The sequence below is a fragment of the Pteronotus mesoamericanus genome, unplaced genomic scaffold (genome assembly GCF_021234165.1).
Source record: "Pteronotus mesoamericanus isolate MK-2021 breed Mesoamerican mustached bat unplaced genomic scaffold, CSHL_Meso_final contig_204, whole genome shotgun sequence".
Classification (NCBI taxonomy): domain Eukaryota; kingdom Metazoa; phylum Chordata; class Mammalia; order Chiroptera; family Mormoopidae; genus Pteronotus; species Pteronotus mesoamericanus.
Window position 1 is genome coordinate 368,512 of NW_026555088.1, and position 20,881 is coordinate 389,392.

General features: G+C 65.9%; 3 protein-coding genes across 6 annotated transcripts; 1 reads left to right on the plus strand and 2 right to left on the minus strand.

Moving 5' to 3' along the window:
* Positions 1-1,216: 1,216 nt before the first annotated feature.
* Positions 1,217-6,128, minus strand: LMF2 (lipase maturation factor 2). Its single transcript, XM_054570475.1, has 14 exons — positions 5,986-6,128; positions 5,242-5,495; positions 5,063-5,091; positions 4,713-4,930; positions 4,460-4,638; positions 3,911-4,052; positions 3,617-3,742; positions 3,442-3,547; positions 3,267-3,363; positions 3,006-3,188; positions 2,737-2,905; positions 2,543-2,654; positions 2,359-2,455; positions 1,217-2,267 (listed from the first exon to the last, which is right to left on the minus strand). Exons 1-14 carry the CDS (start codon positions 6,077-6,079, stop codon positions 1,965-1,967), a joined length of 2,109 nt encoding a protein of 702 aa, XP_054426450.1. The 5' UTR covers positions 6,080-6,128; the 3' UTR covers positions 1,217-1,964.
* Positions 6,129-6,299: 171 nt separating this feature from the next.
* NCAPH2 (non-SMC condensin II complex subunit H2) lies at positions 6,300-18,696 on the plus strand. Of its 2 annotated transcripts, none has more exons than XM_054570464.1 (20): positions 6,300-6,518; positions 10,967-11,068; positions 14,215-14,270; positions 14,362-14,443; positions 14,521-14,589; positions 14,712-14,791; positions 14,873-15,000; positions 15,267-15,350; positions 15,771-15,901; positions 16,463-16,534; positions 16,744-16,810; positions 16,966-17,073; positions 17,144-17,197; positions 17,343-17,413; positions 17,490-17,583; positions 17,701-17,772; positions 17,878-17,933; positions 18,017-18,118; positions 18,202-18,351; positions 18,418-18,696. In XM_054570464.1, the coding sequence occupies exons 1-20, from the start codon at positions 6,411-6,413 to the stop codon at positions 18,556-18,558; spliced, it is 1,827 nt and encodes a 608-aa protein (XP_054426439.1). In that variant the 5' UTR covers positions 6,300-6,410; the 3' UTR covers positions 18,559-18,696. The 2 variants fall into 2 exon arrangements, with proteins under 2 accessions (XP_054426439.1, XP_054426440.1); XM_054570465.1 differs by having other exon boundaries at positions 17,704-17,772.
* On the minus strand, positions 18,692-20,721 carry LOC129068311 (protein SCO2 homolog, mitochondrial). 3 transcript variants are annotated; one of them, XM_054570471.1, is made up of 3 exons: positions 20,492-20,721; positions 19,842-19,912; positions 18,692-19,618 (listed from the first exon to the last, which is right to left on the minus strand). In XM_054570471.1, the coding sequence occupies exons 2-3, from the start codon at positions 19,853-19,855 to the stop codon at positions 18,805-18,807; spliced, it is 828 nt and encodes a 275-aa protein (XP_054426446.1). In that variant the 5' UTR covers positions 19,856-19,912; positions 20,492-20,721; the 3' UTR covers positions 18,692-18,804. The 3 variants fall into 3 exon arrangements, with proteins under 3 accessions (XP_054426446.1, XP_054426445.1, XP_054426444.1); XM_054570470.1 differs by having other exon boundaries at positions 20,190-20,721; XM_054570469.1 differs by lacking the exon at positions 20,492-20,721 and having other exon boundaries at positions 19,842-20,179.
* Positions 20,722-20,881: the final 160 nt, after the last annotated feature.

Genomic DNA, 20,881 nt, shown 5'->3' on the forward strand with positions numbered 1-20,881 from the left:
AAGGGTGTTCACAATAGCCAAAAGCTGGGGACAACCCAAAGGTGGTGTCAACACGCAGTGGAACGTGACTCGGCCGGGACAAGGAGTGAAATTCTGATACACGGTACTACGTGAATGTACCTTGAAAACATTGTGCCGATGGAAGAAGCCAGATATAAAAGAGTATCAATTGTGTAATTCTGTTTATATGAAGTACCCAGAATAGGTAACTCTATAGAAACAGAGCATATTAGTGGTTGCCTCGGGCATGGTGTGGAGAGGGTCGGAAGGTGCCAGCTAAGGTGAGCGGGGTTTCTACTAGAGGTGATGAAAAGCTTTTTGTTTTTTTAAGATTTTATTTATTTATTTTTAGACAAGGGAAGGGAGGGAGAAAGAGAGGGAGAGAAACACCAATGTGTGGTTGGTTGCCCCGTGAGGGCCCCCGACTGGGGACCTGGCCCCAACTCAGGCCTGTGCCCTGACTGGGAATCCAGCCGGCGACCTTTGGTTCGCAGGCCAGCGCTCAATCCACTGAGCCGCACCGGCCGGGGCGAGAAGGTTTTAAAATTCACCGTGGTGACAGAAGCACCAGTCTTTGAATGTACCGAAAGCGGCTGAATTGTGTCCTTTAAGTGGGTCAATTACATGGCACGTGGATTTTATCTCAAGAGGAAATGTAACAGAAAACAAAACACCCCCAAAGAGAAATTTATCATCTGAGTTTAAAAGCCTAAAGAAAAAAGTGTTTTGAATGTTGGATGTATGACTGTCTTAAACCCGAAGTCAACTTATAGGTCATTCATTCCTCGTGTCAAGAGCGCTGTGAAGCCACCCGCAAGCTCAGGCCACAGGTCCACCTGAGTCAGGAGTGGCTGGGCACGTAGCTCCGTCCGCCTGGGCTGGTCAGAGGGGCTCGGCGATGTGGCAAGGCGTCGGCACGTTGGTAGGCTGTCCAGGGCTCTGCGGGCGAGCATGGGGGACAGAGAGAAGCCTGAGCAAAGTGCCCTGGAGGCCAGTAGCCTGATGGACAACTGACCCCACGTGGAAGCCTGGACTGTGCCCTCCTCCACCCAGACCCGGGGTCCCGGCTCCCTGTTCCTCTGCCCATCTCCGCCCACACTCTACCCGGCTCCTCTGGTGGCCCCTCGGGGCTCCCCCGACCTGCCACCCGTGCCGGCCCCGCCCCGCTTCACTCCTGACCCGAGCAGCACCCAGGGCTCGAGTCCCCGTTCGTTCCCGAGGTGAGGAGGCCGGAGCAGGAGGAGGCAGGGGCCGGGTCTGGTGCATCCTCTGGCCGTCGGGTGGTTTCAGGCCCCACATTCTGGGACTGGCCTCAAAGCCTTGACATGTGGACTTGACCAGTCGGCCAGGCTGTGCTGGACTGAGGCTTGGGGCTCGGGCAGTGCCAGGCCAGGCCCTTGCGCCCATTGTATGGAGGGGAACACTGAGGACGGGAGAGCAAAAACACCCAGGAAGCCAGGTCAGTGGCAGCTGGACACCACCAGGCTGTGTCTGCTGCCAGAGACACTGCCCTCGGGCCTCCTTGCGGGGAAGAAAATGTCAGGCACGTGTCAAGCACAAAGATGCCTTTATTGGCTTGTGAACCAAGGGACGGGCTGGGCTGGTGTGAAAGGGACGGGCCAGGGCTGTCTCTCCTTTCTCATGCAGGTGCTGGGGTCAGGGCGTCAGATCTGGGCCCCTGCAGACCCGAACGCCCACAGTCCCGACCACAGCGTCCTGGGAAGGGCCCTGAGCTGGTCACACACCCGCCTCCGGGGCCACTGCCCAGGCCAGAGCGCGGTCTCGGGGGTGCGGGCGGCACAGGGACGAGCGGGCCCTCGGAGCAGCAGGGTGGCCGGAGCCCGAGGGCCGCACCCCGGCCTGTGTCCGCCAGCGCCGCTGGCTAAGGCACGGTGGCTGGGCCGATCCTGCTCCAGAGGCCAGGGATCCCGACCGGCTCCGGACACGCGGCCAACAGAGCGTGGCTACTTTTTCCGCCGGGTGGTCTGGGAGCTGCTGTTGCTGTTGCTGCGGGCCGGGGCAGCCTGGTCGGGGACAGCTCCCGGGTCCTTCCTGGGGGCTGGCCTGTGCTTCTCCTCCTTGGCGGGGGCGGAGGTCCGGGAGGGACGGGGCCCCAGCGCGGCCTGGATGACCCTGATGGCTCCCACCCCAAGGATGAGCCCCCAGAGCAGAGCAGGCGCCTCCAGGGGAGAGAGCTGCTTCCGCACCCAGTGGAGGGCCCGGCCGAGAGCACTGCTGGAGCTGCGGGCCCGGGGCGGGCTCTTGTCCTGTGGAGCGGGGTCGAGGAGAGTCAACGGGGTCGCCCTGTGGGTGGGGGTCACCCTGCCGCCTTTCCCAGCCTGGATAACGCCTTCTTACCTGGAGGCCAAACTGCCTGAGCAGCGTGTCTAGCAACGGGTCCCCCAGGGACACAGGTGGGAAGAATTCCTCCACCCACTGGCGGCGCCACCACCGGCTGCAACAGGACACGGTGGTTTAGGAGGCGCCGAGGGCCCAGGGCCGAGCCCCTAGCCCCCAGCCCCGCAGGGTGCCCGAGCCTTACCCCTGCTCCCCAGGCTGTGAGAACCAGTACTTGTAGCGCTGGGCCCGCACGTAGGTGGGCGGCTGCTTGTGGAAGGGGTACCTGGCCACTTCGTGCTGGATGAGGCGGATCACTGCGCAGGAAGGGGCTCAGCGGCCTGCTCCCTCAGTCCCGCCCACAAGCCCCCCAAAGCCCCGCCCGTCTGCGGGCCTCACCTGGCTCCTTGCCCTGCAGCAGGCAGAGCACCAGGCTCGTGAACCAGGGGCTGTGTGTGTGCGGGCCCAGGGCAGCAAACCACATCTGCCAATCAAGGCGTGGCTGGTGCGGCGTCACGACTGGGGGCGGCCGGCTCACGTTCCCGGGCTTGTACATGAACTCGATCTCCTGTGTGCGGAGCAGATCCGGGTTCCTAAGGGCAGCTGGACCCAGGTTTCGCCCCTTTCCTCCCCCCAACCCCATCCCAACGGGCCCTGCGGATGCTCACCGTCCAGTGGCGCCCATCGTAGCTGCCCTCCAGCACCACCTCAGGCCGCCCACCCAGACCGGTCATCCGTCGGAAAAGGCCGTAGGAGTTGGCCAGCTGCAGGTGCTCCACGGCGCCAAACAGGCGGTGGGCCCCAGTCCAGAGGCGCCCGTGGGTGGAGGGCTCCACGTAGGAGTACGGCACCTGGACGCCAGAGACAGAGGCTCAGCCGCCCTGCCAGTCCCCCATCCCCTCTCACGGCCCCTGTGAAGTGCTACCCACCAGGCTGACCAGGAACATGGCCACGGCGGCAGAGCCGAAGACGGACAGCTGGACTGCAGCCCAGAGCTTCCGCAGCCACCCTCGTACCTGGGTCCACCTGAGGGCGGGAGCCACTGCGGTCAGCTCTGGCCTGCAGAGCAACACAGCGCCACGCCCCCGCCGGCCCCGCACGTACCTCCAGAGGGCGGCCAGCAGTTCCCAGGCGAGGGAGGCACCCCCCAGCCACATGGTGGGCAGGGTCACCGTCTTCAGCCACTGGGAGAACTGGTGGAAGGTGAAGGCTGCGCAAGGAAAGGGTGTGAGGAGGTGCAGCCCAGGCCACCCCGGCCCCCGCACCCAGCAGCACTCACTGGTTCTGGAGCGGATGGCGCGCTGCTCCCAGTCGACCTCCAGGCCGAAGCAGCGCACGGTGCCGTAGGCCAGCAGCCCATACACGGTCAGCTCCAGCAGCAGGGCCAGCAGGGCCTTGGGCCGGGCTGCAGAGCAAGACAGCCAGTCAACTGGGCGCGGGGCTGGAGGGTGGGCAGCTGCGAGCTGGAGCGGCAGCCCGCGGGGGCCGCTGGGGGCCGCTGGGGGCCGGAGTCGGGCGCCGCCCCGGCAGCCGAGCGGGCGAGGACGCTGGCCTCCGGGACGGGGACACTCACAGGCGGGCGTCCTTCTGCGGCGGCTGCTGCCCGGCCTGGCAGCCAGGTGCTCGTCGTCCAGCAGGGCCGTAGTGAGCACCAGGGTGAGCAGGTTGAAGAAGTTGTAGTTCCCGGTGAGGATAATCAGGACCTGCAGCAGCACCTGGGAGGGTCTGGGCTCAGGGCTCGGGGCCGCAGCCCCGCTGGCCCTCGGGCTCTGCAGGCCACACCTCGGTCTTCTCGCAGGCGCCCACCCCTTCTTCAGCGGCACTAGGCCTCTGTTCTGTCCCCACCCGCCCAGCTTCCGCTCAAACCTCCCACGGCTCCCCAACGCCACATGGGGCAGAGCCAAGCTCGGCGCCTCGTACGCCCCTGCCGACGGGAGCCCCACACCTCCTGGCGAGGCTGGGCCCCCCCAGAGGCACACCTGCGCACCTCACGCTAACTAGGCCCCCGCCCTCAAGGCCTCCTGACTTCTGGCAGCTGCTAGGTGGTCCCCAACGGGACCACCGGGTCATGCGGAAGAAGGTGCCGTCCCGCCGGTCTCCCGACAGCTGCTGCCCAGCTCACCTGGGAGTAGAAGGCAGCGAGGCGCAGGCGGCGAGCGGGGCTGAAGAACAGCGGGGGCACGGCGATCTCAATGAGGAAGGTGGCCACCACGCTGAGCTTGTGTAGCCAGACGGGCAGGTGGTGGGCGAACCAGGCGGCCGGTGTGGGCAGGCACTGCGTCTCGTAGTGGTAGGTGAGGGCTGCAGGTGACGGTGGGGGGTCAGGGCTGGGCTGGGCCCCCAAGATTGCCCCATGGGCAGGCTGGGACCCTCACCAGTGAGCCCCCACCACGCGGGGCAACGGCTGGTCAGCTTGACCACACCCGAGGCGAACATGAGGCGAAACAGCAGCCAGCGCACGAGCCAGAAGGGGAGGGCTTCGTGGGGCGAGGCCCCTGCCAGCCCACCCTGGGGGGGCGGCTTGTGGTGGGGGGGCTGCCTCAGGGGGGCCACCAGCACAGCCAGGAAGCCAGTCTCCAGCAGCAGGGAGTCCCTAAGGGGAGAAGGAAGAGCACAAAGGGCCCCTCCCCATCAAGGCTGCTCCCCTCCAGGGTCCTCCCAGGGGAGGCAAACACACTCTGCCCCACCCCCGCCTCCGGAGGCTCCACGCCCAAAAGCCACTCACCACTGGAAGTAAAGAAACACCTGGCCCACCTGCAGAAAGAGGGGCTGTCAGGGAGCAGGGGGGGTGTGCCTGGCGGGGCAGGCCAGGCAGAGACGGGTGGGGTGGAGGGCGGACGGGCAGAAGTGAGCTGGTGACAAGCTTCACAGTGGTGGGGGGGGCAGCAGGCAGCCCCCACTTGCCTGGCAGGCAGACAGGTAGGCGGCCCAGAGCAGCAGGTAGATGAGGAGGTGGCGCAGCTGGGGCAGCAGCAGGGCGCCCAGGGCCAGCAGGGCGCCCAGCAGGCTCAGCAGCTCCAGGCCCTGCGCTGTGTCCAGCCCCAGTCGCGGCGCCTCCCACAGCAGCGTCGGGGTCTCCCAGAGCTGCTGCCAGGGCCCCTTGCCCTGCGGCCGCAGAGTCCTCCGCGCAGGCAGGATGCCCTCGGGGCCATACAGGCCTGTGGGAGGGCACGTCAGGGCCAAGTCCTGGACCCTGTCCCGGGAGGCCCAACTGCCCCCACCGGTCCCGGTCTGCACATCTGCCTCCTCAGGCCAAGACTCGCAGCTCTTCCCTCCCAACCTGGGTCAGGACGTGCGGGCTCTAGCCCCAACAGGCCAGCCCCCCGCCCCCACCGCGGACTCCCCAGGCCAGGGTCTTCACTCGGCACAGCCCAGCTCCCTGTTTCCCATGTTAGAGCCCTATCCGCTACCTGCCCCACCAGGTAGGGGCCCGCCTGCCTCTGGCTCTGTCCCCCGCCCCAGGTCGGAGCTCGCGCCCTACGGGAAACGGACCATTGCAACACTTCCTACCCCTCAAACCCCGCAGCCCACAGGACGCGAACCGGAGCCCCCCGCCCCACGCGTCAAGGCCTGGACCTCACTCCCGTCCCAGTGGGGAGCTGAGAGGCCACGGCCGCGGGCTGAGGGGTCCGCGCTCGGCGCCCTCACCCGGGATCTGCGTGTAGAGGGAAGCGAAGGCGAACAAGTAGACGGCGGCCACGCCCTGGAGGAAGAGCTGCCGCGGGAGCCGGGAGCCCGCCATGTCCGCTACGCGGCCGACAGGACCAGAGCCGCCCGGCCCGGAGCCGCCCGGCCACGCCCCGCCGGCGCCACTGCAAGCCCCGCCCGCCTGGCCCGGCCCCGCCCCCAAGCCTGCCCCGCCCCCACGTCTGCCCCGCCTCCGGCGCGCCGGCCGCGCGGGGCCCAGGGGCGCCTTGGCCTTGGACGTCATAGGTGTGCGCGCGGCGCCGCGCGCTGCGTACTTTCCTGGGCGGGAACAGCAAAATGGCGCCAGAACTAGCGGCGGGCTGAGGACACTGGCCCCCCTCGAAGCCGGCCCCGCGGTCCCCGGGCCGCCCCGGCCCCTCCCGGACATGGAGGACGTGGAGGCGCGCTTCGCCCACCTCCTGCAGCCCATCCGCGACCTCACCAAGAACTGGGAGGTGGACGTGGCGGCCCAGCTGGGCGAGTATCTGGAGGAGGTGAGGGCGGCCCGGGGCAGTGGCGCGGCACGGGGCGGGCGGGCGGGGCGCCGGGCCGGGGCTGCTGGGCGGCCCGCCGCCTGCGGGGCTGTACATCCGGCGCTCTGGCCGCGCTCGTCCTCAGGCTCGTTTCTTTTTTCCCAGCTCCGTCACTGCCTCCCGGCACCATCCCCGGCTCCGGTAGCCTGGAGCTGTCATTACAGGTCCTGCGCCACCCTTTAGCGAGCCGTGAAATCAACTTAGTAGGTGGTGACCACCGCTGTCTCTAGTATAATAGAGTAGAATTTATGTGCACGTTTGGGTGTTCGGGAGAGCTGGGTCACTATGTAGGGGTTTCTTAAGTTTAACTCACTGGCATGCGGTATTGTATTAGTTTAAGGGGCGCAGCACAGTGAGGAGCTGTCCGCCCTATTTCTACATTTCGCTTTGACTCTTCAGCCTTGGCTTGCCCTCGTCCTGGTCAATAATGACCTCCAGCCTATTAAATCCGGGGAACACTAAAAGTGTCCTCTGATTCAACTCAGCAGCATTGGTTGGGTTGACCACTTTCTCCTTTTTCATTGATTGGTTAATTGATTGATTGATTGGAGAGAGAGAGAGAAAAGGTGAGAGCGAGAGGGAAAGGAACATCGATTTGTTCCACTTACTCATGCATTATTGGTTGATTCCTGTAGGCGCCCTGAGTGGGGATGGAGCCTGCCACCTTGGTGTAGGGGGCTGCGCTCTTACCCACTGAGGGACCAGGCCAGGGCCGACCACTCCCTCCTCCTCAAAACTGGTGTTGGGTTCCGGTTTCCGTCTGATTCCGTGGCTTGCTTTTTCTTCCCTATCCAACCTCTCAGTGGCTCGCTCCCCAGGTGGGTTCTGGGCCATCTCCGCGCGTTTCCCCTCAACAGTCTCATTTGTTCCCGGGACTGCACGTATCCCCTGGATGAGGACAGCTCCCGGGCTTGTGTCTCCGTCCTCGCGATTTCCTCTGAGTCCATTTTGTGTATCCGGCTGCTTACTTGACATTCTACTTAGATGTCACCAGGCGTCTCAGGTTTAGCATCTTTAACGTGGAGCTCTTTACTTTCCTGCACAAAGCCCAGTCTTCCTGGTCCTGGTAGACGGCACCGCTGTCCCGCCAGAGGTGGACACTGAGAGCTGCTCTAGGGAACCCCACGCGCCTCAGGCAGCCCACCCGTGAATTCACTCGAATCCGTCTGTTCTCCTTTGCCTGCGCTCCAGGCCACCATATGGCTGAGGTTTGGGCAAAACCTCCTTCCTTCCCGGGCCCCCTGGTGCCGTTGGGGCCCCGTGCAGTCCGTGCTCCGTCCAGCAGCAAGCGTGACTCTCACGCACTCGCTCGGCTGCAGCACTGCCCGGCCTCGGTGGCTTCCTGTCGCTCTCAGGGTAAAACCCAAGCTTTGCCCCCGGAGTCCGGTCCTGCCTGCTGTTTCAGCCTTGGGCTCCGCGCCTGCTTTTTCGAGCCAGTCAACCCACAAGACCCGAGCTCGTTCTTGGCTGAGAGTGTATTTTCCGTTCCTCCTGGGGCATAGTCTTCACTCACTTGTTTTTTCATGCATCATTGCTTCTCATCCTTAATGTCTCAGTTTCAATGTGAGCTGACTATTTTATCTAAGTTTCTCTCTCTCATAGTACGTTATGTACGTTAAAATGTTTATCACAGGCTATTAAGTTATTTGTGGTCTACTTTTCTCCCTAGAATGTAAATTCTTCAAGGGCAGGGACCATATGTATGCTCTCTTCCTTTTGCTTAACACAACGTCCAGCATTTAGTAGGTGCAGAATAAACGTTTGTTCAATGAACACTTGATATGATGAGAGGCCTCTGGCTGGACGCACACTCTGCGGAGAAAACGCAGAGAACTGCGCTGGGGGGGCCGCTGGGGGCCCAGGTTCCAGGCGGGGCACTTGGACGCCCAGTGACTCCGCTTCCTCCTTCCTGTGTCTGCTCTTCCAAACCTCTGTTCACCCCACTGCCAAGTCCCAACTCCTGTTTTGTCTTTCTTCTTTCATTTTCCACACAGCTACCAGAATGTCCTTTTTTTAAAAACCGGTCTTAACATGTTGCTCTCTTCTTTCACCCACTGATTTATTCATTGTCGAGTGTCCATTGGGTGCTAAAAACCTGTTAAGCCTTTGGAAAATAGTGGCAAGCAAACAGCAGTCCCGCCCCACTCTTGTGGGAGATGGATTGATCCCAAGGCAGTGAGCACAGGAGTTGTAATAAATACCACACGGTCCGTACAGGCTCTTGCTAATTGTGCACTCTGTACATACAGACTCATTTAGCCCTCACAGAAGGCCCAGTGTACAGGTGTTAGTTCTCCGGAGAGGTTAAGGGACATGCACAAAGCCCTCGCTAGTGGGTGGCAGAGTGGAGCCCACCCCTCACCGCCGTGTGCGTTTGTGCAATCACAGACTGACGAGGGGTTTGGAAGAAAGGTTGGGTGCTGCCTGAGAGTTTGGGGGACCTTGCTTTGGTTGGGGCGAAAGGTGCCGCCTAGTCGCGGTGCGCTGAAGAGCGGTCCAGGCTTGGAGCGCGCGTTCGGGGTTCTGAGGTGGGGCGGCGCCGGCAGGGCGCGGGGCGGGGGCGGGGGGTGGCAGGCAACTGCTGTGCAGCACGCAGGAGACAGAGGGCCGCAGAGGGGGAGGCTGCTCTGCATGGGAGGCTCTGCTTGGGACCTTGGGTTTTCTGCTAAGTGGCAGGAGGCTGTCAGGGTTGAGTACCACGATGCAGTCCAGATTATGTCTTAAGACAAGCCCTGGTTGCTGTGCGAAGAGTAGACTGGAGGGATTGGGGGGGCTGGCGGAGCAGTGGCTGCCGTGGACGGGAGCCAATGGGCCAGGGCGGGGCAGGGAGCTGGGCAGGGGCGAAGGAGGGAGGTGGGAGCAGGGAGAGGGAGCTAGGACCCCGGGCTTCCAGGCGGTGGTGTGGGGAGGGACTTCTGGGGTTCAGCAGGGGCCTGGTTCAGCGCGATGGGTGAGGCATCCCAACGGTGTTCAAAGAAGGAGGTTGGACATGCAGGTTCGGGCGTAGATGGCAGGTCCAACCTGGGAGCTTGCATTTGGGAGTCATTAGAAGGAGAATGGAGTGTGAGGTCCTAGGAGCAGGTGACCAGCCGAGACGAGAGTGGCCCTGAGGGGGAGGGCCACTTCTGCCACTCAGGGTTTAGGGGCCCGGCTGCCCCTCCGCCTGCTCCCTCCTTTCAGGCCTGCGCCCCACTGCTCAGACTCTCTGGCTCTCGCCTCCTGTCCCCTCTCCCTCCCCCGACCTGCCCCGCTAACCCCCAGTCCTTCAGGAGTCAGAAGTCGTCCCCTGGTGGAGTCCACCCAGACCCTTCTTGGTGCCACCCTGGGGCTAAATAGCTTGCCCCACTCCCCAGCATGTCCTGCGCTTTGGACACATTTGCATTATACTCATTTTCCTAAATAGCTGAATGCTGTCAGCAAACTGCCTTTGTGTGGTGGTTGCTCTTCCTGAAAAGCCGGTCCCTTCATCTGGGGAAGCGGACCACGGAAGACACCCGTCCGTCTTTAGACTTAGCTCTGACGTCACCGCTTGGTCATCAAACATTTATGGGGCCCCAGCACCAGGCGCCAAGCCCCAGGCTGGAATTACCCTGACCGCTCCGTGCACGAGGGAGGCGAGCCTCCGGTGGGGCCCGACCAGCCCACGGGATGGCGAGAGGCCTAAGCGAGGCTGCGCCAGAGTCACCGGGGCCCCGCTGGGGTGGGGTTCCAGGCAAAGGGCCTGGCGAACATGTCAGGGCTGCCAGGGGCTGCTGGCTGAGGGCCAGGCTGTGGGGAAGGTCCTGAGGGAAGGATGGAGCTAAAACGTCCCGGGACGTGTGGGTGTCTCAGAGATGCCTGGACGGCAGCTGCAGCTGCTCAGGGGAGGGCGCTGATCCGCCCGGGTTTGGGAGCCGCTGGCGTGTGGTTGGGGACACTGAAGAGGTGAGCTGGGGTGCAGGGGTCCCAGGAAGGGGGAGGACTCCCTTGGAAGTGTCTCCTGAGCTCCGCTCAAAGGATCGAGGCCCCAGTGTTTTGTTTCTGTCTTCGCCGCCCCCGAGGTCCCCCTCCTCTCTCAGGGGGCGGGCGTCCCTGCCAGTTCCTCAGCATCGGACCTGCGTGGGCACGGCATGGAGCGCCCCCCGCCGGGAGGTGGTGTGCAGCGCTGGCTGTTTGTGGTTGGCACGCTCTTGGGGGTCTCCCTCTTCCAAATACCAGGCTCCGGTTCCGGGGAGTGGAGGACAGCACAAAGACCCTCCCAGAACAACGGGCGAGCGGTGACCGCCAGGCAGAGCCAGAGCTGCCCGTCCGAGGGCTGCTCATGAAGACGGGCAGCCAGGCTGGGTGCCGGGAGCGGCGGGTGGCGGGTGGGCAGCCCCAAGGGGAAGCGCATGTGCTCTGCCTCCCACTGAGCCGGCTCCGTCTTGCAGCTGGACCAGATCTGCATTTCCTTTGATGAAGGCAAAACCACAATGAACTTCGTGGAGGCCGCGCTGCTGATCCAAGGCTCCGCCTGTGTGTACAGTAAGAAGGTGGGTGCCCCCGGCCCTGGTCTGGGAGTTCCGGTGTCCAGCAGGACCCAGCCTCTGTGCTGTGGGAGCAGGTGACAGGCTCACCTGTCCGCGACCCACCTCGCCAGCCCCTCCCGTCTCCTCTCCGGGTTCCTCGCCCCCGTTTAACGCTGGACAAAGCTCGGGTTTAAAATGGCAGGGCCTGCTTCTGTGCACCCGTCCGCGTGCAGGAGCGCCCCGCGCTGCCCGGCCCTGGCTGAGGGCCTGTGGCAGAGTAAGAGGGGAAGCAGGAGGGACGGAGCGCTGCGGGGAGCCCACGGAGGGGCCGTCCGAGGGAGGCGACCGAGAGGGTGTCCCGGCAGGGCGTCAGCAGGGCAGCGTTTCCAGGACCAGAAACGTTGAGCTCAGGGCGCTGGACTCATGCAGTGACTGTTTCCGAGTATAAACAGGGGGTCGCTGTTAGGTCCCGGGCATTTGGGAGAGGAGGCCAGGCGGCCGGCGCAGGGAAGTGCGGCGGCACGAGGCAGTGCTCGGGGTCAGGGAGGCCGCCCTCCGGGAAGCGTGTTGGACCGGGGAGGAAAGGGAGGGCAGAGGCTGGGCCGTAACTGAAGCCGTGGCGCGGAACCCAGGCCGCAGCCCGAAGAGCCACCGGTGCCCGGGCCGCGCCCCGGCCGAGTGAGCCAGGGCCAGGGCCAGAGCCGGGGCGCGGTGGTGCTGGCGTCGCTGTGCGTTTTTCTCTTCAACTGAGAGAAAGTTCCCTGACGGAGTCCCAGAGGCAGAATGAGTGAGCTGTGGGAGAAGCGGGCCCAGGAAGCAGGCGGCGGAGGCACCCGAAGGGCCCTTGGAGCTCAGGCGAGGGCAGGGGAGAGGGGCCAGGGGCCGTGCCTGGGCGGGGCCGGGGGGCCGGGGAGCCCCGGCGCGGTCCCGAGAGGGCGCGCCCTCCCGATTCCTGAGAACGTCCTCAGTGACGGCAGGATTGAGAACCGTGGAGCCAGGACGCGCAAGGGCTGGTGCAGAAGTGGGGGCCGGAGGACGGGGGGTGAACGGAACCCCGGGCGGAGGGAGGCCGGGGCCGGAGGGAGGCGTGGATACCGATGCGGAGAAGCTGGGCGCAGGGATTCCGGGGTGATGCCTCAGGCCCGCGTCCCTGAGGGAGACTGTACGTCTGCCACTGGGAGGCTGCTCCTGCGCGGGAACTGAGAGTGGGCTCTGGCGAAGGTTGAGTGTTCGCTGGGGGGACAGCGGCGGGGGGTGGTGGCCAGATGGGGACGAAAGGCTCCTGCTGGCGCGCCGGGCCCTCCCCGCGGGCGTAGCGCCCCCTGGGGGAGGGGCGGCGGATGACCGCGCCGATCCAGAGGTGGCGGAGCCGCGGGGGCGGGGGGGGGGCGGGGGGGAGGGGTGGGAAGAGCTCGGTGCCCGGTCCAAAGCCGGCGGAGGGGGCAGCGATGTGACTGCCGCTGAGCTGGCACGGGACGTGGTGGACGTGCCTCTGGCACCAGGGGCTCAGAGAGCCTAAGATTCTATTGGTTTTTGTCCTAGATAATCCCATTAAACCCAATTCCTATATCCTGGGTTTGTCCTAAGAAGGATGCCTGTAACTGACTTTGAAAGCACAAACCCAAGGTGAACTGCCAGGCAGGTACATGGGCAGATGCGCGATGAGGCAGGCGCGGCCGGAGGTTGGCTGGGGTGGCGGGGGCCCCCAGGCCCCGGTCACCTGCCCGGGCACTGAGTGCTGGGCGTGGTCTGGATCGCTGCTGCCAGGTCGGGGAGCTGCTGGCTGCATGTGGCTACCGAGCCCTCGAACTGTGAGTAGTGTGGCCAAGAAATAATGAATTTTGAGTTTTATTAATTTTTTAAGAGATTTACTTACTTTTAGAGAGAGGGGAAGGGAGAGAGATGGAGAGGGAGAGAAACATCCGTGTGTGGTTGCCTCTCGCGTGCCCCCCACTGGGGACCTGGCCTGCAACCCAGGCCTGGGCCCTGACTGGGAATCGATCCGGCGACCCTTGGTTCGCAGGGCGGCGCTCAGTCCACTGGGCTGCACCAGCCGGGGCAAGTTTTATTAACTTCTAATTAATGTACATTGCTGTGGTCACGTGGGGCTAGCGGCTGCTGTAGCAGCTCGCGCGGCACTAGGTTCACAGGCCCTGGGTGCCAGCCCCAGGCCCCAGGCTGCCCTGCGTGGCTGTGTTTCTGAGCCTGTTCTCGTTCCTTTGTGAAAGCCGGGGACCGGGGAGCTGGAAGGGCAGAGGGCGGGGGAGGTACCGGGAGAGCCGGGGGACCGCTGCGGCTCGCTGAGAACCGGAAGTCACAGGGACGGAAGCCAGCCCACCGGGAGTTCAGAGCAAGAGCCTTGGAGACAGGTTCGGGGGTGAGCCCGCTGCCCCTTGTTCCCCGGGTCGCACGTCTTGTGAGGACTCTCAGATTCGAGAGGCACGTGCCTGGGGGGAGAGGCAGGGGACGGGAGGTGTGCTCCTGGGGGAGAGTGGCCCCAGATTTATTCTCTGACACTGAGAGTAGCAGTGGCACCTGATTCAGGCAGATTGAGATGACGCAGGGTCCCGTGTGTGTGGCAAACAGAAAATTTAATGTGTATGTTTCCTAATAAATGGGATCCGTGCCCGCAGGGGCCACCATACCTCTTGCTCGTCACTGTACCCGGTGCCCAGGGCATGAAAGAAAAGGCAGGCTGAGCAGAGGGGGCTGTGTGTGTGTGCTCTTGGGTGCTGTCGCCCAGGGAAGTGGCCCAGAGGCGGCACATGCGCACACCCTGCTGGTGGGTGCTGGTGGGACCCCTGGGTCGTGGCCGGAGTGGTGCCGGGTGCCAGAGGCCCCCGGAGGTGGGGCGAGGCCTGGGAGGGGACGGAGCCAGCGAGGGGCGCGGGGCAGGGCTGCGTGGGCCGCCGGCAGGCAGGCCGGTGTGCGGGGCTCTGCGAGGCGCATGGCGGGTGCTGCAGCCCTGAGAGGGCCGCCCTGCTGCTGAGCGTGGGCAGCGGAGCAGCCTCAGCGGTTGGAGTGGTTCTGTCCAGCCAGGGGAGAGCCTGGGGTGGCCGCGTTGGCAGGACTTGTGCCGGAGGTTCTGGAGGGGCCAGCGGCCTCTGTGCTCGGAGCCTCACTGAGGGCGGGCCCGTTCTGCATCCTCACTTCCTGCTTCCGGCCCCCAGGTCGAATACCTCTACTCGCTGGTCTACCAGGCCCTCGACTTCATCTCTGGCAAGAGGTGAGTGCTGGAGGCGGCGCCAGCGCGGGCCGCGCGTGCTGCCCAGGAGGCCCCTGCCGCCTCCGGACACCGCGCCTCGATTCTCTCCCAGGCGGGCCAGGCAGCTGTCAGCGCGGGAAGACGGGGCCGGCAGGGACACCAGCTCCAGGGCTGCCCAGCCGGCGGAGGATGAGGTGAGGTCGCCTGGCACGGGGCTGCTGCCGGCCGCGTGCCGGCCGGGGCTGCCGCTGAGCCCACTGTGTCCCCCCAGTTCCTGTCACTGGACGACCTGCCCGACACCCGAGCCAGCGTGGACCTGAGGCAGGAGCAGGCCCCTGCTGTGAGCGCCCCTCCCGAGGGCGGGGCGGGGCGGGCCGCAGGGTGGGGGGATCTGGCCGTCCCACGGGGGTGCCCGCCGGCGCCCGTGCGACCCACACGCACTCCCTCTCGGCCCCTGTGCAGGAGGTCGTCATCGTCCCGCCCCTGCCCATGGCCCTGGTGGCCCTGGATGAGGTGGAGAAGAGCAGCAGCCCCCTGTACAGGTGCGGGCCGGGCCGGGGCCTGGCGCGGGCGGGGGCGCTGCTCGGGGGTCCTCTGTAGCGGCCGTGTTTTCGCCCACCCAGCTGTCAGGGGGAGGTCCTTGCCAGCCGGAAGGATTTTAGGATGAACACGTGCACCCCTCACCCGAGAGGAGCCTTCATGTTGGAGCCGGTGGGCTTGTCCCCCCGGGAGGCACCGCTGCTGAGGAAGGGTGAGGGCATGGGTGTGGGGCCTGGCGGCGAGGAAGGGTCTGGGGCAGGGCTCCGTGTCGGGTGGCTGTGCCCGCCAGCTCTGGTCCCCGTCACCCGCTTCCCAGGCTGGCCCGCTGGAGCTGGCCCCTCGGCCCCGTCCCCGGCTTCGCGCACGCCTGGCTCAGCCCCGGGCCCTGCGCTCCCGCCCTCGCCCTGGCTCCTGGGGCCCCAGGCGGGGCGTTCTCGCGGCGGGGCCGGCTGACCTACCCGACCCCGTCTCTCCCAGAGGCTGGGGGGGCCGAGGAGCAGCCGATGGACGTCTCTGGGAGCACGAGTCCCGTGGCTGTGCCCAGCGTGTCCCAGGAGCCAGGTGAGAAGGTCACCCTGGTGGACCTGCGGGTGGGGGTGGGGCCAGGGCCCCGCTCAGCAGGCCAGCCTGCTCGCCCCGTACGCCTGTGCTGGGGAGGCGTGGGCAGCAGCGCCGCCTCGGAGCGGGCCCCCTGCGCCCGGCCAGGCCTTGCCTCTGGCCTGCTGCCCCCGCCTGCCCGTCTCCGGGCTACCTTGCTGGGCAGGCATGGGTGGCAGCACTTAAAAAGGACAGTGGCCAATAAGCACAGTGAACCAAACACCACGGCAGCACCTCAGGGAGAGCAAAACGCCTGGCTCTGCTCTGTGGGTCCGACACGCGTGGCCGCGGCCGGACACGGCCTCCCGGGCCCGAGGGGCAGCCCCCGCCTGCTGCCTGGTCTTCGGGCTCCTCCGGCTGATGGTCTCTTGCTCCCCTGCCCAGGCACCTCTCCCGAAGGCCCGATGCCCGGAGGCGGGGGTGAGGAGGAGGATGCGGAGGGGGCGGCGGAGCTCCCTGAGGCCGTGGCCCCTGAGGTCCCTCTGGAGCCCCGGGAGCCCAGGAGCCCGCAGCAGGTGGGACCCACACTGAGGCCTGCGGAGCCCGGGCCGCCCGCGGGCAGCCCTAGGTTTGCCGCAGCCGCGCTCTCCCGGGTCTGGGGCTCCCTCCCTTGTCCTTTGCTGGGGCAGAGGGCGTGTCCTGCACCCAGTCCTCTCCGCAGAGGCTCCCGCGTCCCTTCCCTCTCCCAGCAGAGCGGCTGTTGCTCCTCAGGGGTGGGCTGGTGTCCACGGGCCTGAGCCCTGAGTGCTTATGTAGCCACGCAGGGCAGCAGCTGGTCTCAGAAGCTGACCCTCCTGAGGCCCTGCTCCAGCCCCAGCCTGAGAAATCTCTTTATCAGGAGGCAAGCCCCACGCCTAAGGAAACAGCGTTACCCTTTGCAAATTTGGGCTGGTAGCTGCCTGGGTGTTTGTCAGATTGTACTGGCCGTTAGTTTGCTAGTGTTTTCCTGAAGTTTCTTGTAGAGGTTTTACTTTGTAGCCCTTGTACTGTTTGAAATTCCTGCCCCCAAAGACAGTCTCTGCAGGGCACTTGCCTTCGGAGCAGAGGAGGGGCATCCCTGCTGCGTGTCTTTGCAGGGCACTGCCCAGCCCAGGAGGTTTGAGCTCCGGGAGAGGCGGGAGGCCCTGGAGCCTGTGTCCCGGCCAAAGGTGAGGTGGTCCCGGCCCCCGGGCGGGGAGGGTGCGCCCGGGCCTTACCACCCCCGTTTCGCTCCTGCCTGTGCAAGGCCCTCCTCCCTGGGACTGGGGACCGAGTGTGGCCAGTCCTTCCCTGGCTGTCCCTGCACTCAGTGTGGGGCTTTGGGGGGAGGCTGCATCATGTCCCGCTGTCCCCGAGCCTGCTTGCATTCCCTGCTTAGGAGACAGCAGACCCCTGGGAAAGCCTGGACCCCTTCAACTCCCTGGACTCTAAGCCCTTCAAGAAAGGTAATTTGCGGGGGGACACTCCCACCCGGGGTCTGTGGCTGGGTCTGCTGGGCGCCCACGGTGGGGGCAGTGCCCCGTGCCCCCCGGGAGCCTGGTGGGGGCTGGGGGCGGCCCTGAGGCCCGCCGCTGGGCTCTGAGACCGTCTGCGCCCCCAGGGAGGCCCTACTCCGTGCCTGCCTGCGTGGAGGAGGCGCCGGGGCAGAAGCGTAAGAGGAAGGGCGCTGCCAAGCTGCAGGACTTCCACCAGTGGTACCTGGCCACCTGTGAGTGGGCGTGCGGGGCCCGGGCAGGAGGGGCCTCGGCCTGGCTCCTGGTGACCCCCTTCTCTCGCAGATGCTGACCATGCTGACAGCAGGCGGCCCCGGAGGAAGGGCCCGTCCTTTGCAGGTGGGGCTGGGGCCCTGCATGTCCTCTGAGGGACAGTGGTGCCGTGCTGTGCCTGCCCCCCTCCACCCCGGGACGCCCGAGGCCCCGGGGGGGGCGGCCGGGGGGCCGGGCAGGACAGAGCCCTTCATGAGGCCTTTGTGCGCAGACATGGAGGTCCTGTACTGGAAGCACGTGAGGGAGCAGCTGGAGTCCCTTCAGAAACTGCGCAGGAGGCAGGCAAGTGCCGGCCATGGTGGGCCCCACACAGCCCCTGGGGGCGGGACGCGGCAGTGGCTTCACGGTCTCTGCACAGGTGGCTGCGCAGTGGCTGCCAAGGGCCGAGGAGGGGCTGTGGCCCGCGGAGGAGGACCGCCTGGAGGACTCCCTGGAGGACTTGGGGGACGCAGGTGGGTGTGCACGGGGCGGGGCGGCTCAGGACAGGCGGGCCGGCTCAGGACAGGTGGGCCGGCTCAGGACAGGCTGGCCGGCTGACTGCCTGCTGCGGGGGCTGCCCCTGCTCCCAGCAGACGACTTCCTAGAGCCTGAGGAGTACGCGGACCCTGAGGGGGCGGAGCCTGGGGAAGCTGCAGGCCTGGGTAGGTCCGGGAGTGGCTGCTGGCGGGGAGGCCAGGGGCGGGGGCTCCCCAGGACAGGGGAAGGAGGTGGGCGTGGCCCGTGGCTCCTAGCTGACCCTTCTCCAGGAGCAGAGGCCACGCCGACGTCCCTGCGCTATGAGGACCTGGTCCGAAGGAACGTGGTAAGTGCTGCCGGGAACAGGTGGGAGCAGGTGGGAGCCGGGCGGGGCCCGGACAGCAGGCCGTAGCCGCTGGTTCCCCGCAGGAGCTCTTCATCGCAACGTCCCAGAAGTTCGTCCAGGAGACAGAGCTGAGCCAGCGCGTCCGGGACTGGGAGAGCAGCATCCAGCCCCTGCTCCAGGAGCAGGTGAGGCGGCCGGGCCGGCTGCTGCCTGGGCGCTGGGGCCTCCCGGTGCCGTCGGCCTCAGGTCCTTACCCTCCCCCTTAAAGGAGCAGCACGTGCCCTTCGACATCCACACTTACGGGGACCAGATGGTCTCAAGGTTCAGCCAGCTCAACCAGTGGTGTCCCTTTGCGAAGCTGGTGGCCGGCCAGCCTGCCTTCGAAGTGTGTCGCGCCATGCTGGCCTCCCTGCAGCTGGTGAGTGGCCCTCGGGGCTGAGGAGGGAAGGGGTCCCCGGGCCCTGCTGACACGCTGCCCTTACAGGCCAACGACCACACGGTGGAGATCACGCAGCAGCCAGGGCTGGAGGCGGCTGTGGATACCATGTCCCTGAGGCTGCTCACGCACCAGCGGGCCCACAAGCGCTTCCAGACCTACGCTGCCCCCTCCATGGTTCAACCCTGAGCGGGCAGCCCTGAGGCTGGGGATGGGCCCAGATGGGCTGGCCCCCACGGACGTTGGGCACGCAGCTGCTCACGCCACGCTTGCTCCCTGGCTGGCCCAGCCTAATAAAGTGCTGTCATCCCACCTCCCCCTTAAAAAGGCTGCTGCTCTGTGCAGAGAAGACGGCTGCCCGTCTCTAGTACCCCCACCAGGGACCAGGCGCAGCTCAGACGCACACACGGCTCCACCGCACCCTTTAATGGCCGCTCAGGGCAGGACGCTGCGGAAGGCGGCCATGTGGCGCCGCACGCTGTCCGCGATCTGCTCGGCCGACCTGGCCCGGCTGTAGTAGTCTGTGAAGAGGCCGTCGGGGCTGAGCAGGTAGATGGCGATGGAGTGGTCCACGATGTAGTCCTGGTCCTCATCCTTGGGGCCGGCGCTGTAGTACACGCGGTAGCTGCGGCTGACCTGGGCCACCTGCTCAGCAGAGCCGGTCAGGCCCAGCAGCCGCGGGTGGAAGTCCTGCACGTAGCGGGCCATGGCTGCGACGTCGTCCCGCTCGGGGTCCACCGTGATGAAGATGGGCTGCACCGGGGGCAGGCCCGGCTCAGCCTCCAGCTGCCGCACCACCTGCACCAGCTTCTCTAGCTCGTCAGGGCAGATGTCGGGACAGTGAGTGAAGCCGAAGTACATCAGCACCCACTGGCCCCGGAAGTCGGCTTTGCGCCGAGCCTGGCCCCGGTGGTCCAGCAGGCTGAAGTCGCCCTGGCCCACGGAGGCCTGCCGCAGGGCCTCGGTCCGCTGTTGCTGCCGCCGCCGCTCCTTCTCAGCCCTCATGGCCAGCCAGGCCCCGCCCAGGCCCGTCCCAAGCAAGGCTGTGACCAGCAGTCTGGTTCGCAGCCCAGGGCCCTGGGGCTTACCCTGCCTGCCTGCCTGGGCAGGGCCCTGTCTTGACAAGAGCTGGCACATCACGTGGAAGGCCTTGCCCCCTGCAGTCCTAGGGGGGGCTGGGGGCTTAAGCGGAGAAAGCCCATGCCAAGCCTTGGGTGTCTGGACCAGGAGCAGCGCGGGCCTGATGCCCCTGGGAAAGAGCAAAGGGGTCAGGAGGCTGAAGGTGCTCTGGCCGTGGGGCCGGTCTCCCAAACCTGGGCTCCCGGCTGAGCTCTGAACAGCTTCACCCCTGAAACCTCAAACTCCAGCTTGGGCATCAAGCCCACGCCTGCCCCTCCAGTCTGGTAGCCGGCAGCCTTTCTGTCTCGTCCCACCCTGGCCTGCTCCCTCAGCTCCAGACACCCGGCACTTACCCGTGTTGTAGCATTTGAGCTGACCAAGCATCCCAGGTGCACGGCCTCCCCCAATTCCTCAGCGCGCGTATCTGTTTGCAATAAATCCCCATTTCAGAGAAGCTGGTGAGTCGGGCTTCAACCCTCAAAGACGGGCGGCTCTGCTCTTTCGCAGTCCACAACCTTCCGCTTCAGAGACCATTTCGGCCGCGGTCTCTGGCCCCTTCCCCCACCTACTGCAGAAACCGCGTCCCCTCCCGGGTCTGCCCATAGAGCAGGCAGTTAACCCGGCACCCGTGCCGCTTCATCCCTCGGGCCTCCCAGCCGTCTTTCCCGCACTCTCCCGGGCGGAGAAGCGAGGTCACTTGCCAGCCACAAAAAGTCCACCACCAGGTTTCCGATGGCAACGCGGGTGGCTCCGTCCACGTCCTGCCGCTGGCTTCGGTGGCCTCCTTTCTGCACGGGCCTCTGGAAGTTCGCTGGGCCCGAATACCCCCTCACCCGCTCAGCTGCTGCCGAGAGGGCCCTCTCAAGACCCCTAAACCCTGGTCCTCCGGTTCCTGGCTCAGCCCTGGGCTGGGTGACCTTGGGCACGTCCCTCTGTACCTACTTCCTCTCTTACAAAACGGGCTGTAGGCGGTGCACGGGATGGGCCTGGCAGGCGAACGCACCTGCGGACGCTTCCCGGGCGGCCTCCGGCGACGCGCCGCTGTCTGCCCAGCGGCGGTCACTCCCCAGGCGCCCGCCCCTCCGTCCCCTGCACCCTGGGCCTTCCCAGGGTCAGCACCTCGGGCCGTCCGGAGTCGGGAACCTCGAGTCAAGGAACGCGGCCTCACGTGCCCGGCCCCACTCGTACGGGGCCCGTAGGAAACCGAGGCTCTGCCGGGTCGCCGCGCTCGACGCCAGTGCGCACGCGTCAACGGGCCGCGCACGCGCAATCTGAATTGCCGCGAGCCGAGTGTGCGGGGGTGGTAGGGCCCACCACAAGTCACGTGTCGGAGGCGGGGCTTAGCAGGCCCGCCCCTAGCAGGCCCGCCCCTCACTCGGAACGGCCCTCCCGG

Coding starts and splice junctions, on each gene's coding strand:
- LMF2 (XM_054570475.1), bottom strand. CDS start 6,079: ATGGCGGGCTCCCGGCTCCCGCGGCAGCTCTTCCTCCAGGGCGTGGCC. Junction 2,655..2,736: donor GCTGCAGGGCAAGGAGCCAG/GTGAGGCCCGCA, acceptor CTTCCTGCGCAG/TGATCCGCCTCATCCAGCAC. Junction 2,456..2,542: donor TCACAGCCTGGGGAGCAGGG/GTAAGGCTCGGG, acceptor GTCCTGTTGCAG/CCGGTGGTGGCGCCGCCAGT.
- NCAPH2 (XM_054570464.1), top strand. CDS start 6,411: ATGGAGGACGTGGAGGCGCGCTTCGCCCACCTCCTGCAGCCCATCCGC. Junction 17,198..17,342: donor GAAGGGCCCGTCCTTTGCAG/GTGGGGCTGGGG, acceptor CTTTGTGCGCAG/ACATGGAGGTCCTGTACTGG. Junction 18,352..18,417: donor TGCTGGCCTCCCTGCAGCTG/GTGAGTGGCCCT, acceptor CTGCCCTTACAG/GCCAACGACCACACGGTGGA.
- LOC129068311 (XM_054570469.1), bottom strand. CDS start 19,933: ATGGGGATTTATTGCAAACAGATACGCGCGCTGAGGAATTGGGGGAGG. Junction 19,619..19,841: donor GCTCAAATGCTACAACACGG/GTAAGTGCCGGG, acceptor GCTCTTTCCCAG/GGGCATCAGGCCCGCGCTGC.